This window comes from Arachis ipaensis, chromosome B5, assembly GCF_059453495.1.
Source record: "Arachis ipaensis isolate K30076 ecotype BB chromosome B5, ASM5945349v1, whole genome shotgun sequence".
Classification (NCBI taxonomy): Eukaryota; Viridiplantae; Streptophyta; class Magnoliopsida; order Fabales; family Fabaceae; genus Arachis; species Arachis ipaensis.
Genome location: NC_142440.1, coordinates 116,958,646 through 116,971,159, shown reverse-complemented (window position 1 = coordinate 116,971,159; position 12,514 = coordinate 116,958,646). Strand labels below are relative to the sequence as shown.

Genomic DNA, 12,514 nt, shown 5'->3' with positions numbered 1-12,514 from the left:
CATCTATGTTGAAGGAGGTATTTGTTACCCTAACTACTATAAAGCAATTTAAACTATTTATGATCTGTATATCATATTATTTTTTCAACCAAGAGTTAATCCACTAGCAATATCCATCGGATAAACTATTTTCTAGCTATTATATTCACATGACCTCAATTTTCTTTCTACCAGTCAAGATTGATTTTTGGTTTCACACAAAAATATATAATAAATATACATAATGCTTGAATACTATATATTTAAAAATATAAGAAATAATTAACATAATTAAAATTATTAATAAATTTTACAACAAGTAATCATTAATCATGTTTAGTTATTTTTGTCGTTAGTACGATAGTATCTTGGATATCATTTTCATAGTTTAAGAAAAATCATGAGTAAATAACGAAAATAAATTCTTTTAATTTTTTTTTCTCAACTTTTTTTAAAGAAATCACACTTTATAAAAAATGTGAGGGGAAAAAAATTGAAGGATACATTCCATCAGCAACTACCAAGAAAAGACGAGTAGGCACTAGTCAGTTCCTCAGTTGCAAACTTGCAAATCGTTTTCAATTCATTGTGGAAAATCGGCAGCGATGGGCGTGGCTTCATCTCCGTCGTTTCCGGTTCTTGTAGGACAACGACTCCCCACTTCGCCTTCAACTTCTCCTCTTCTTCGCCCACGTGTCGTCGTTGCGGCGGTTTCTTCGGATTCTTCTCCAGCTTCCACCTCACAAGCCACCAAATTGCTCACTTTCCTCGGCAAAGGTGGCTCTGGAAAAACAACCGCCGCTATTTTCGCCGCTCAGGTACCTCTTGTTTGCAATTTGAGACTTTTTGGTGGTTCTTCGTTTCCAGTTACGCTATGTTTTAAGTGAAATGACGGAAATGAAACAGAGAAAGGCAGTTTACAAAGCTTTTAACTTCAATTTCAAATACTGATCAGTCTTAAAACTGCATTGCTAGAAGATAAACATTTTTGTTTTATAAAAAAGAAGAATAAGAGTAAAAGTGCCGATCTGGTTAACGTGGTGGAATTCCAATTCTTTCAAAAGGAGTAATTTTGTTGTGTGATTGTTATAAGCTTTTCTTATATCGGCATGTGGAGGTTGCTTATGATCTGTGACCCGCCCTTTGTGTTTGGATGAAAATTATTTTTTTTTGGATTAATTTCTTTTCAAGAGAAAGGAAATTCATTATAAGTTTAACCAACGTATACTTACAAATTTGTTAGAAAGGTGCATTGTGTCTGAAAGGGAAAAGAAAATAAGATTATTGATAAAGTTGATTATGGACCCAAGCAATCTAATTTCAAATCAACTTTTCCCTTTCTTTTAATCTTATACTGACAAGAATTTTTAGATAGTCATCCAACTTCAACAGTAGAAAAGTAGTTTATTTTATTTTCCCTTCTGTATGCCTGTTATTTCAGCATTATGCAATGGCTGGATTGAACACATGTTTAGTGATACATGGCCAAGACACCACTGCTGACTACCTCCTCAACTGTAAGATTGGAACTGATTATGTCGAATGTGGAACAAATCTTTCGGCTGTTAGGTTGGAAACAACCAAAGTATGTCCTCTTCTTTTTTTGTGTTGCTGTAAATTTGTCGGCTTCTGTACTTTAGTCTCATTGTCATCGACTGAGTATTGTTCGCTAATTGCAGATGCTTCTTGAACCTCTCAAACTTCTGAAGCAAGCAGATACACAGCTTAATATGACACAAGGCATACTTGGAGGGGTAGGTACGTAATATGTTATCTACCGTTGTTGTTTATTTGTTTACATGGACATATAATTCTCTTGCCAAACTTTTATGGGGGGCTTGTGCTCTTATTTATCTGTCTTATAATAGATTGTTGGAGAAGAGCTTGGCATTATGCCTGCGATGGATTCGATTCTTTTATTATTTGCGCTTGAGAAGCTTGTAGGACTTTTGAGTAGTACAGCTTCAAAGAGTCAAGGCGATAAATTTGATGTGATAGTTTATGATGGTATCAGCAGCGAGGAAACACTGCGGTTCATAGGTGCAAGCAGTAAAGCAAGGTTTGGAATTGCTAATTAATCTTATCTACGCACATGCTCACTCACGTCATTTTCATTTGTATGATATTTTGAGGTCTTGTAGATTGTACTTGAAATATCTCCGACTATTGGCCGAGAAGACTGAGCTTGGGAGATTCGCTGCTCCTTCAATCCTGAGACTTGTGGATGAAGCTGTAAGAATAAGTAGCAGCAGATCTTACTTTAATGGTAGAACGAGCTCAGAAATATGGGACACTTTAGATCAAATGCTGGAGGTAAGAGTGTACATTGTTGAATATAATTTTACCTTGGAGCAAGACCATAAGATTGAAGGTTCTATGTTGATTTTATGTTACCCAGAGAGGATCTTCTGCCTTCTCAAACCGGCAGAGATTCGGTTGTTTCCTTGTAATGGATCCGAATAATCCAACCTCTGTTAATTCGGCAAGGCGATATTGGGGTTGTACAATCCAGGCTGGTGCTCAAGTATCTGCAGCTCTCGGCTTCACCTCTCAGCCGCAACATCTAGAACCCTTACAAAGAGTAAAGAAAGGTTTCTCACCCCTGCCTTCTGCTTTCATTTCAAGTTTATCAATGAATAGCCCAATCAATTGGCGCAGAGTACTACTAGACACAAGCAACAAAGATGCTAGGCATCTTCTTACTTCCGAAGCAAGTCAATACGGTTATGCTATCTCACCGGTTGAATTTGATTTGAAACGAAAATCAGTTACTCTCTTCATGCCTGGTTTCGACAAATCAGAGATCAAGCTATACCAAGTATGTTAATTCTTTTGCTCTCATGTCATATATTCTTTTTCAGCCATGATATTGAATGCATTATTTTCAAAAGAATTTACGAGAAACAAGGTTAATGTCATGATGCTCTTTGACATTAAATTAATCAAATATGATTTGGTGTCAATCTGAATGGGAGCCTAGGGAAAAGGTAATGGGTTAAAACCGTGAAATCAACCACTTGTTAGGCTCCTTACATTATACCCCTTTGGATGTGGCCTTTTCCTGAATCCTGAGCATTATGCCTTCCGTTTCTATTTTTTATTTTAAATTTTCAAACAGGTGGATGACGAAATCATAAAAGTCTGTGGTTGATAAATGATCAAGATTGAAAACTAATAAATGATGGACTTACTTGTTTGCAAACTCTGTTCATCTTTGCAAAACATCGAATAGCTTTTATTAGTAAAGAAAGAATTAAAAAGATGGTTTGAATTGAAACTTTTTTTCCCTGCACTTGTCGTGCAGTCTTATATTCTGATTCTTATCTATCACAAATACTGCGCTTCACTGAAAGTGAAAAATTAAATGGTGCTTAATGGATTCTTTAATCAATAAATGTAGTATAGAGGAGGATCTGAGCTGTTGGTAGAAGCAGGAGATCAAAGGCGTGTTATTCCGTTGCCCCCAGAAATTCAAGGAAAGGTTGGCGGAGCCAAATTCGCAGAGAGAAGTCTTGTTATTACAATGCTATGAGTTCGGATCCTCTAAAGAGAAAGAGATGTGTAAAGTGAATAGCTTTCATTATAATTGAAGTTACCTTATTAACCCAAAGAGTGATTACATTATCATTTTATCACTATATATCTCCTCAGTTCATTTCAGAGTATCCAGATTCCATTGCTTTAGTCTTTTTCTTGTTATTATTCTCTTCACCTTCTATGTATTATGCATGGGCCATGAGCTATGTAGAACGGTTTAATGAATAATCATGCCAAGGACTGGGCATAGCACATTGCCGTCATTTATGCATCATTTCATCCGTTATATTGGTTTATGCAAGTGGGAGCAAATGTATCACCTTTTCTTTCTCCTTTCGAATTTATATGGAACTAGAGTGACACCTGATCAATAAGTGGGATGGTAAATTAATGATAGTATATAGGATATTTTAAAAATATTATATTATTTAAAAATTAATTAAAGTATATAGAAACTAATATTAAATTTGATGTGTTTTTTATTTAAAATATTTTATAATACAAAAGTTATTTTATATTAAAATTGTATAGAGCTATATTTTCATTTGTTGTTTTTATTTTCGTATTTATTTTAACTGACGGACTTAGTTTTTTTATATGATATTTGTCAATTTTTTTTTTTTTTTCGGTTGTTGTTGGAGTTGTTTCTCTTTTCTTTCTATCATATGTTTTTGTGGAGACATATTTTTACTGAACTGTTGACTTGTATATATATTTTTTATTTATTATCTTGTTTTTTGTTCCACCTTTATATACATGTTCTTCATTTGAAGATGTGTCTTGGATTCGTTTATTTTTTTTTTTCTTTAATTTCTTGATTTGTATGTCATCTAGGTCTGATGATATTAGTGATAGTGAAGTTGGTTTTTTATAATCAATGAAAAATTTAAATGAGCAATATAAATGATGTTTTAAAATAAATAAAATTTTTGTTGTATTACTTGTTTTATTTGTTGTAATAGAAGTTGAGTTTCGGTAATTTTTTTTGGGACAAATATCTTAATAATAGTGTATTATTGAGAACATAGTTAAAATCATTTACTTTGACTATAAGGATAAGCGTGAAGTTGTATAAATTTTTCAATAAAGATGGTGTTTGAGTGTCATTGTTATCTTGGAGTGTAATTAGATTTTAGATAGTTGTTTCCAATTATGTTTTTGTTTCTCTGTCAAATAGCATAAAAGTTGTTGTAGCACTTTGATCTAAAACCTCTAATTTAATTTTGAATTTATAATAATTATTGAGTTAGTAATTTATAATTTGATAGAATTTTTTATGATAGGTATAATTTGATAGAATTTGATGAAATTTTTTATAATTTGAATCTAATATTTTTTTATGTTGTAGTACAAAAATTTTATTTTTTATATTTTTGTGAGTTTTTCTTTGACATCAATTTATTCTTCTTCTCTTAGTGCATATAATTTTTCAATGATATCTATAATAATAAGAATAAAAATTTTTAGAATATTTATTGTTTGTGTATATATAATATATTAAATACGCTATTTTTAATAAGAATAATTTAAATAATATAAAATAAAAATACATGTTAATAATATTTTATGTTGTAGCACAAACATTTTATTTTTTTGTATTTTTTATGGATTTATCTTTAAAATCTACTTATTCTTCTTCTCTTAATGCATATAGTTTTTCAGTAACATCTATAATAGTAAGATTAAAATTTTTAAAATATGTATTCTATGTGTGTATATATTGAATAAATTAGTTTTAATAAAATTAATTTAAATAGCATAAAGTAAAAATATTTGTTAATCTTTTTTTAACTTACTCTACCAGTTAATGTATCAAGTAATACAAATTTAAAATAGTGCTAGAAAATGATCAAAATTGATTCTTTAATTTAAATAGCATATTTAAATAAGTATGATTATAAAGATCTTAAAATATAATTATATGTAAAATATTATAAAATAATAAAAAAATATAAATAGTAAAAGTAATAAGAGTATTTTTTTTCATAAATTTGTTTTAAAAATACAATAAATATTTTTATTTTGTACTTACTAATTATCTAATAGAATCATTTTTAAATAAATAGGCTCTTTTTTATTTGTTGGTGTAAATATTTTTTGTAAACGAACCACGAATTGTGAAATAAAGTAATATCGATAAGAGTCTTATGTATAATATATAAATATGTTAAATAATATAAAATTTGAATAGTTTGTAATTTAAAATTTGTTATGATAATATTATTATGACATTCTTAATGTAGATGTTTATTGTATTTAATTAATACTTTATATTTCTAATGAATAATAATATGTAATAAATTAATTAATGAAAGTTATGGTTTTCATTTTTTTAATTTTTAATTTTTTAAAATTTGATTGGTTGATTTTTAAACTTTGTCAAATAAACAAATGTACTGACGTGATATCATTAGAAAAGTAAAAATGACTTAAATCTAATGTATAAAGATTTTGATATTAACTTCTTATTATAGATAAATAAATTGACATAACCTGTTATTTACATTTGAATTTATTGTTGAGAAATACAAAAACCATATGAATTTTATATTTCTGATTTAGAAAAATCGTGTGTTTTTTAATTATGAAAATTCTATGGTGTAGATCACCAAATTTATCTGCACATGAGAAAGGCACGTGGAGTGGTTTCATAATGAACGCATGTCAGTCAAATTTTTTGGAATAAAATAAAAAATATTTTATTTTTACAGAAAAATAAATCTCACTTTATTTTTTTGTTCTAACATTTTTTTTGTACTTAGGACAAATTTGCTGTTTCTCACAATGAATTTTTCGTAATACATAAAATTTATCGGATCTCTTGACGAATTTTGAATTACTACCGTCCATAAAATTCTACTGAATCTGGTCAATCACAAAAATTACTAGTATCTCATCATTTTACTTTCTTTGTTTTTTTCCATTTTCAATTTGTTTATATTTTGTATCCTTTTTTGTCAAGATTTATTAATTTTGCATTTTACTTCATTATGATTCTGCATTTTGTATTTTAGGCATAAAAACAAAAAATGTGATGATGAATATAGTGTAGAAATGAGGACTAATTTCACTATTTTGTACAAAAATCATGGAAAATATTCTACAATGAGAACTAAACTCAAGGTAGGTTGAGTCTTTTGCTCTTTTTAGTTTATATAAATTTCTGATTGTTTGCATTTAGTTTGTGTCGATTGAGAGCTTGTTTGATTGATTTGTGTTATTTAATTCTTTTTTTTTCTTTTTTTTTTTTGGGTATAGTTTTCATTATTTTGTTACTTCTTTTGTTATGTGGCTATGCTCTACAACTAAAATTTATTAGTTTTTGCAAAGTTTAATATACAATTGACTTCAAATTTAATTTCATATGAAACTAAATTTGTTGTATGTGTCATTCCTTCTTAAAAAAATATATTTTTTAGCCTTTGTGTTGTTCCTTCTATTCAACAAATTTTGAAATGTATTTTATTTTTATTTTTTTATTTAGAATATTATGAAAATTAGTAGTACCCACAATGAGAATTGCATGATGTGTTTTTCAAGAATAGAGGATTTGGTGATAACAACATACATAAAATTTCTTGTAGAAAGCATCGGCGAAGTATTCCATAATAAGAATTGAACTTAAGGGAGGGTAAATCTCTTGCTCTTTTTAGATTAGTTTGAACTTCTGAATATTTACATTTAGTTTGTGCTGATTGCTGAGCTTGTTTGATTGATTTGTGCTGTTCAATTTTATTGTCTGCAAGAATTTTAAGGTTTTCAATCTCAATTATGAATATCTTTTGTAATGTCTATCAACAGTTTAATAGCCATATGTAGATTTGTTACAAAACTATGAAAAAGAGTAAATTTAGTGAAAGTATAAATACTAATAGAGTAATTAATATTTATTTTGTCGAGGCTGATGCAACAAAAGAGAAAAAGATAAAAGTGTGATTGGCACTTAGCCCATAGTAAAGTTCCAAGCTGCAATCAAATTCACAGTTGAAAAAATGCCTAATAATAGCAGAAATGGCAGAAAGAAGAGAAAACTCTACCCACCAAAAGAATCGAAAGATTGGTGCTTTGAATGCAAGGATGGTGGAGAAGTCATTGTATGCGATCGCATGTTTGTACCCTTTTGTTTTTGAAGGGAGTTAAAACGATTCAGTTGCTTTATTTTTTTTCTTTTTTAATTCATCAATTGTAATAAGCTCCACCAGATATGGTATGGTATGGGTTGACTTTGATTTTTTTTTTTTACTTTTAGAAATTGTGTGAAGGTTTATCATTGTGATTGTGTTCCTGTTACTCCTAAGAAAGACAAATCTTGGGTTTATGGTAAGCCATTTCAGTTTTTTGATATGCAGTAAGTTTTTGTTGGATAGCCAAACGTGATTACTGATTAATCTTTTTTTAAATGGGAATATAAAATAAGACTATAGATACTAAAAAAAGGCTTAATGTCCTATGAGTATGAAATTGTTTATCATGGTTCTGAAAACCAAACCAGACTAATCGGTCGAAATTGGTTTAATCGTGAACCGACACCATTAATGGTCTGATTAACCACGTAAAACTGCAGATAAAAAATTGGTGATGACTCGCTGAACCAACCGAAAACTAGCCAATTGGACCGGACTGGAACTAGCCAGTTTGGATGAAACGATGTGGTTTTTCGATTAAGTTTAAAAAAAAAAAAGAATCACTGAATCACTCGGGCATGGTTCTCACTCCCCTCACTCAAGCAGAATTGCAGAAAGACTGAGTAAAGGCCCCTTTCTCCAACCCTAGCCTTTCTTCGAGTCACTACCACCGTCCATCGTATACAGGGGCTTCTCTCTTCGTACTATCGACATTTCCCAAGTCTCCAACCCCTTCTCTCTTCTTCCACGAGCTCGGCCCATCTGTTGTCTTCATCTGCTCGCTGTTGTTTGGTTGGCATCATCTTCGAAGGTCAGTGGCTCAGTGTTCACTTGTTATTCCATTGTTGATAAGGGGTTATTGGAAGTTTAGGAAGTTTAATAAAAACAAAGCATTAAAGTCCCGATGGAAGGTTGGAAGGGGAATAAGAAAAGAATGACACAAAAGGATACACCCCAAAAGACACAGCGAAAACATAAAGGATTAATAAGGATTTTCCTACTAGTCCTCTAAGAAACCTATTCTTAGTAACCTAGGTCACTGGAAGGGATTACCTACTAGACCTTCAAAGAACCTGTCCTTGACAACCTAGATCAGAGGGATAAAAATTGAAAGAGACTAATACACAGAATTACCTTAGTGTTGGATACTTCAATCTTCTTCATGCAACAAGCGAAGCAAATCACTCACATAACTTAATCACACTAAATAAACGTGCATAAAGCAACTGAAATTTTTATTCATCAAAGTTGTGTAAATTGTCTCACCAAAGGTGTTTAAATAGGCCCTAACAAACTAACTAAAAGATAAGATAAGAAAACTTCATTTAAATCTTCTAAAGATAAGATAATTAATTTAAATAAGATTTTATCTTATTGGATTAAATTTGATTTGATTTAAATTTAAAATCCTAAAGATATGATAACTAATTTAAATTAGATTTTATCTTATTATATTAGATCAGATTTGATTTAAATTTAAAATTCCTAAAAATACTACTAAGGAAATCAGAAGTCAAATCTTTCAACAAACTCTAATAGCAGAACAAATTAAAATAAAAGCCTAATAAATTTGAAAATTAATAGTAATTTATGCCTCCCATTGAATTTGGAAAACATTATTGGGCTTCTTGTTATCCTGACTTAGCCTAATGGGCCTTATGAGTTGTCGCCATTTTAGCACCACTATTTTTTGAGATGGACTCTTGGTCTTCTTGATGTCTAAGACCGACATGGTATAATTCTTCTAGTATTCAAATCTTTGAACGTGACGAGATTACCATTATGTTCTTTAGTTCTAAAAGGACAAAAATGCCCTCATGACCACGTATCATCCTCTTCCTCTTCAAAAAGATTCGTCCTTGAATCTGCATATTTACCAAAAGGAGAAAAATTAGAGATGCTAAACACAGGTGGATTATCATACCTACCAAGGAAGTTATGCTTGCTGGAATTGTCCTTGATAATCCCCAACACTCGATGTTGTTTTACTGCGAATGAGAAGCTCTTCTTCCCTCCAAGAAATTCAAACCAATCTCTGGGTTCAAATACCATGGTTTGATGGCTCTTCTCTATCCACTGAATTGTGGCTATGTCCCTCATGTGTGTAAGTTCAATCTTTCCAACCATACTTTCACTATCTAAAGTAACACCATTACTCAAGGGTAAAAATAAGAACTTCAAAATAGTCAAAGATTGAAACACATTCAAAGATTTACAAGGATAAGAACCAACAGAGTTATAAATATCAGAGTTATGAGGACACTCAATATCTCGTACAGAATTATCCAAAACAGACTTAACATGAAAGATATGCTCATCCAAACAACTAGCATAAATTAGCACAAACTCTTTGGGAAACAACCCAGTAATGTGTGTGGCATCTTTAATATTTTTACTTGCAATTAGAAATATCATCATATTAAATCTATCCACTGAAAAATTACTGATACGTGTACGTTTTCTAACCCTAGGCAACCCAAGTAAAAAATCCATAGAAATATCAATCCAGGTATGAGTAGAAATAAGCAAAGGAATGCACAACATATTTAAGAAAGCTTGAGATTCAACTTTCTTAGATACAATAAAACCAGAATAAATTCTATCTATACTCCTACGTTTATGAGGCCAATAAAAATATATAGATAACATATCTGAGATTCTTTTTATTCTACTATGGCACTTTAAATCAATATCTTCACAAGCAACAGATATAGAACAAAAATAAGATTTAGTTGCATAAAAATTCTTCACATAATCAAATACTAAGAATTTAGGAGTAAGAGTTGTGATTAAATCATACCTCATGGACAATTCATTAGCAATCAAGTTCTCATTACCTTGTCCAAAGTCTGCAATTAGTTGTCTTTCTTCCTTTTCTTTCATATTAATGCCTCCATAATTGATCAATGAATCTACAAAACCTTGAAAAGTTGACATAAAAACACTAGGAATTTCATGGTTAGATATATGAGAAATTAAAGAATCTTTGGAATTCAATGATAATAATGTACTCTTGTCTAAGTGATGCACCACTATTTCGTGGTACATTTTGTGCTTAATTGAGTGGATTTTATCCACTATTCTCACACTTATTCATAGAATTCGCATGGTTTACATTTTCCTTCCTAATTTTGTGCTATGATTGAAAACATGCTTCTTTGGCCTTAAATTTGCTATGTTTAATCCTCTCTTATTACCATTCGATGACTTGATATGTGTGTTAAGTGATTTCAGGGTTTATAGGACAGGAATGACTTAGAGGATGGAAAGGAAGCATGTAAAAATGGAAGGAATACAAGAAATTAAAGAAATTGCTAAGTTGTCAACCCTGACCTCTTCGTACTAAATCGACCATAACTTGAGCTACAGAGGTCCGAATGAGACAGTTCTAGTTGCGTTGGAAAGCTAGCATCTGGGGCTTCAAAATGATATGCAATTTGTCATAGTTGCCATGCTGTTAGGTGACGTGCACGCGTGCATGACGCGTACGCGTGACCTTGCGGAAGTTCAGCAATGCGTACGCGTGACGTGCGCCACGTGCAGAAATTGTAGAAAATGCTGGGGGCGATTTTGGGCTGGTTTTGGACCCAGTTTTCGTCCCAAAAAACACATATTAGAGGCTGCAGAGTGAGAGAATCATGCATTCATTCATACAACATTCATTCACATAATTTTAGGTTTTAGATGTAGTTTTCTAGAGAGAGAGGCTCTCTCCTCTCTCTGGGTTTTAGGGTCCCTTTTAGTTCTTCTCAATTTCAAATTTCTATCTTAGTTTAATTTAGTTTAGTTTTCTCTTCTACTTTTATTTATTCTAGCTTTCTAGTTTATTTATTTCTCTTATTGATTCGTTTATTTTACAATTTAGTTTATGAATTCTCATGTTAGATTTGATTTTCTATTTAATGCAATTTGAGGTATTTCATATTTATGATTACTTTCTTCAATTTATGTTATTGATTGTTTCAATTGGTTGTTTGGATTTTATTATCTCTTATTGTTATTCTATGCTTTTATGTTGTGCCTTCCAAGTATTTGATAAAATGCTTGGTTGGATTTTAAATTAGCTTTTTATGTTCTTAGCTTAGATTGAGTAATTGGAGACTCTTGAGTTATCAAACTCCCTTGTCGATTGATAATTGAAAGTTGCTAGTTGATTTGGATCCCTCTAAAGCTAGTCTTTCCTTAGGAGTTGGCTAGGACTTGAGGAATCAAATTAATTTATCCACTTGACTTTCCTTCATAGTTAGAGGTTAACTAAGTGGGAGCAATGGACAATTGATGTCACAATTGATAAGGATAGCTAGGATAGGACTTCTAGTTCTCATACCTTGCCAAGAGTTTTCTTAATTATTAGTTTATTTTCTTATCATTTACATTCCTTGTTCAACCTTTCAAAAACCCAAAAAGATAGAATCTCATAACCAATTATAAGTAACACACCTCCATGCAATTCCTTGAGAGATGACCCGGGGTTTAAATACTTCGGTTTAATTTTATTGGGTTTGTTTTAGTGACAACTAAATTTTTTATATGAAAGGATTATTGTTGGTTTAGAATTCATTGAGGAATTCTAAACTGTCAAGAATCCGTTCATCACTAAGCTAGAACTTTCTAGATCTCTCTCACAAGTATGCTTATTGCTCTCAGTGTCTTTGTCGCTCATTGACTCCTCTCTCTCACTATTCTCATCTTTTCTCTCAAAACTCTCGCTTTCAATTAAACATTGATCATTTTCACTCAAACACTCACTCTCTTTCTCTATTTCTTTTCTCTCTTGATTTGTAAATTCCTCACATCCTAATGACCCACTTGAGAAATTCTGCACTTTTGGATTCTCCAAGTACACATCACCCTCTACAGCATACTCAATAAAT

The 12,514-nt window shown here is 31.0% G+C and overlaps 1 protein-coding gene across 2 annotated transcripts; it reads left to right on the top strand.

The window, feature by feature from the left end:
• The first annotated feature begins 379 nt into the window (after window positions 1–379).
• LOC107643789 (P-loop containing nucleoside triphosphate hydrolases superfamily protein) lies at window positions 380–3,802 on the top strand. Of its 2 annotated transcripts, none has more exons than XM_016347531.3 (7): window positions 380–797; window positions 1,421–1,564; window positions 1,659–1,733; window positions 1,848–2,038; window positions 2,121–2,292; window positions 2,378–2,797; window positions 3,385–3,802. In XM_016347531.3, exons 1-7 carry the CDS (start codon window positions 585–587, stop codon window positions 3,394–3,396), a joined length of 1,227 nt encoding a protein of 408 aa, XP_016203017.1. In that variant the 5' UTR covers window positions 380–584; the 3' UTR covers window positions 3,397–3,802. The 2 variants fall into 2 exon arrangements, with proteins under 2 accessions (XP_016203017.1, XP_016203016.1); XM_016347530.3 differs by having other exon boundaries at window positions 3,380–3,802.
• Window positions 3,803–12,514: the final 8,712 nt, after the last annotated feature.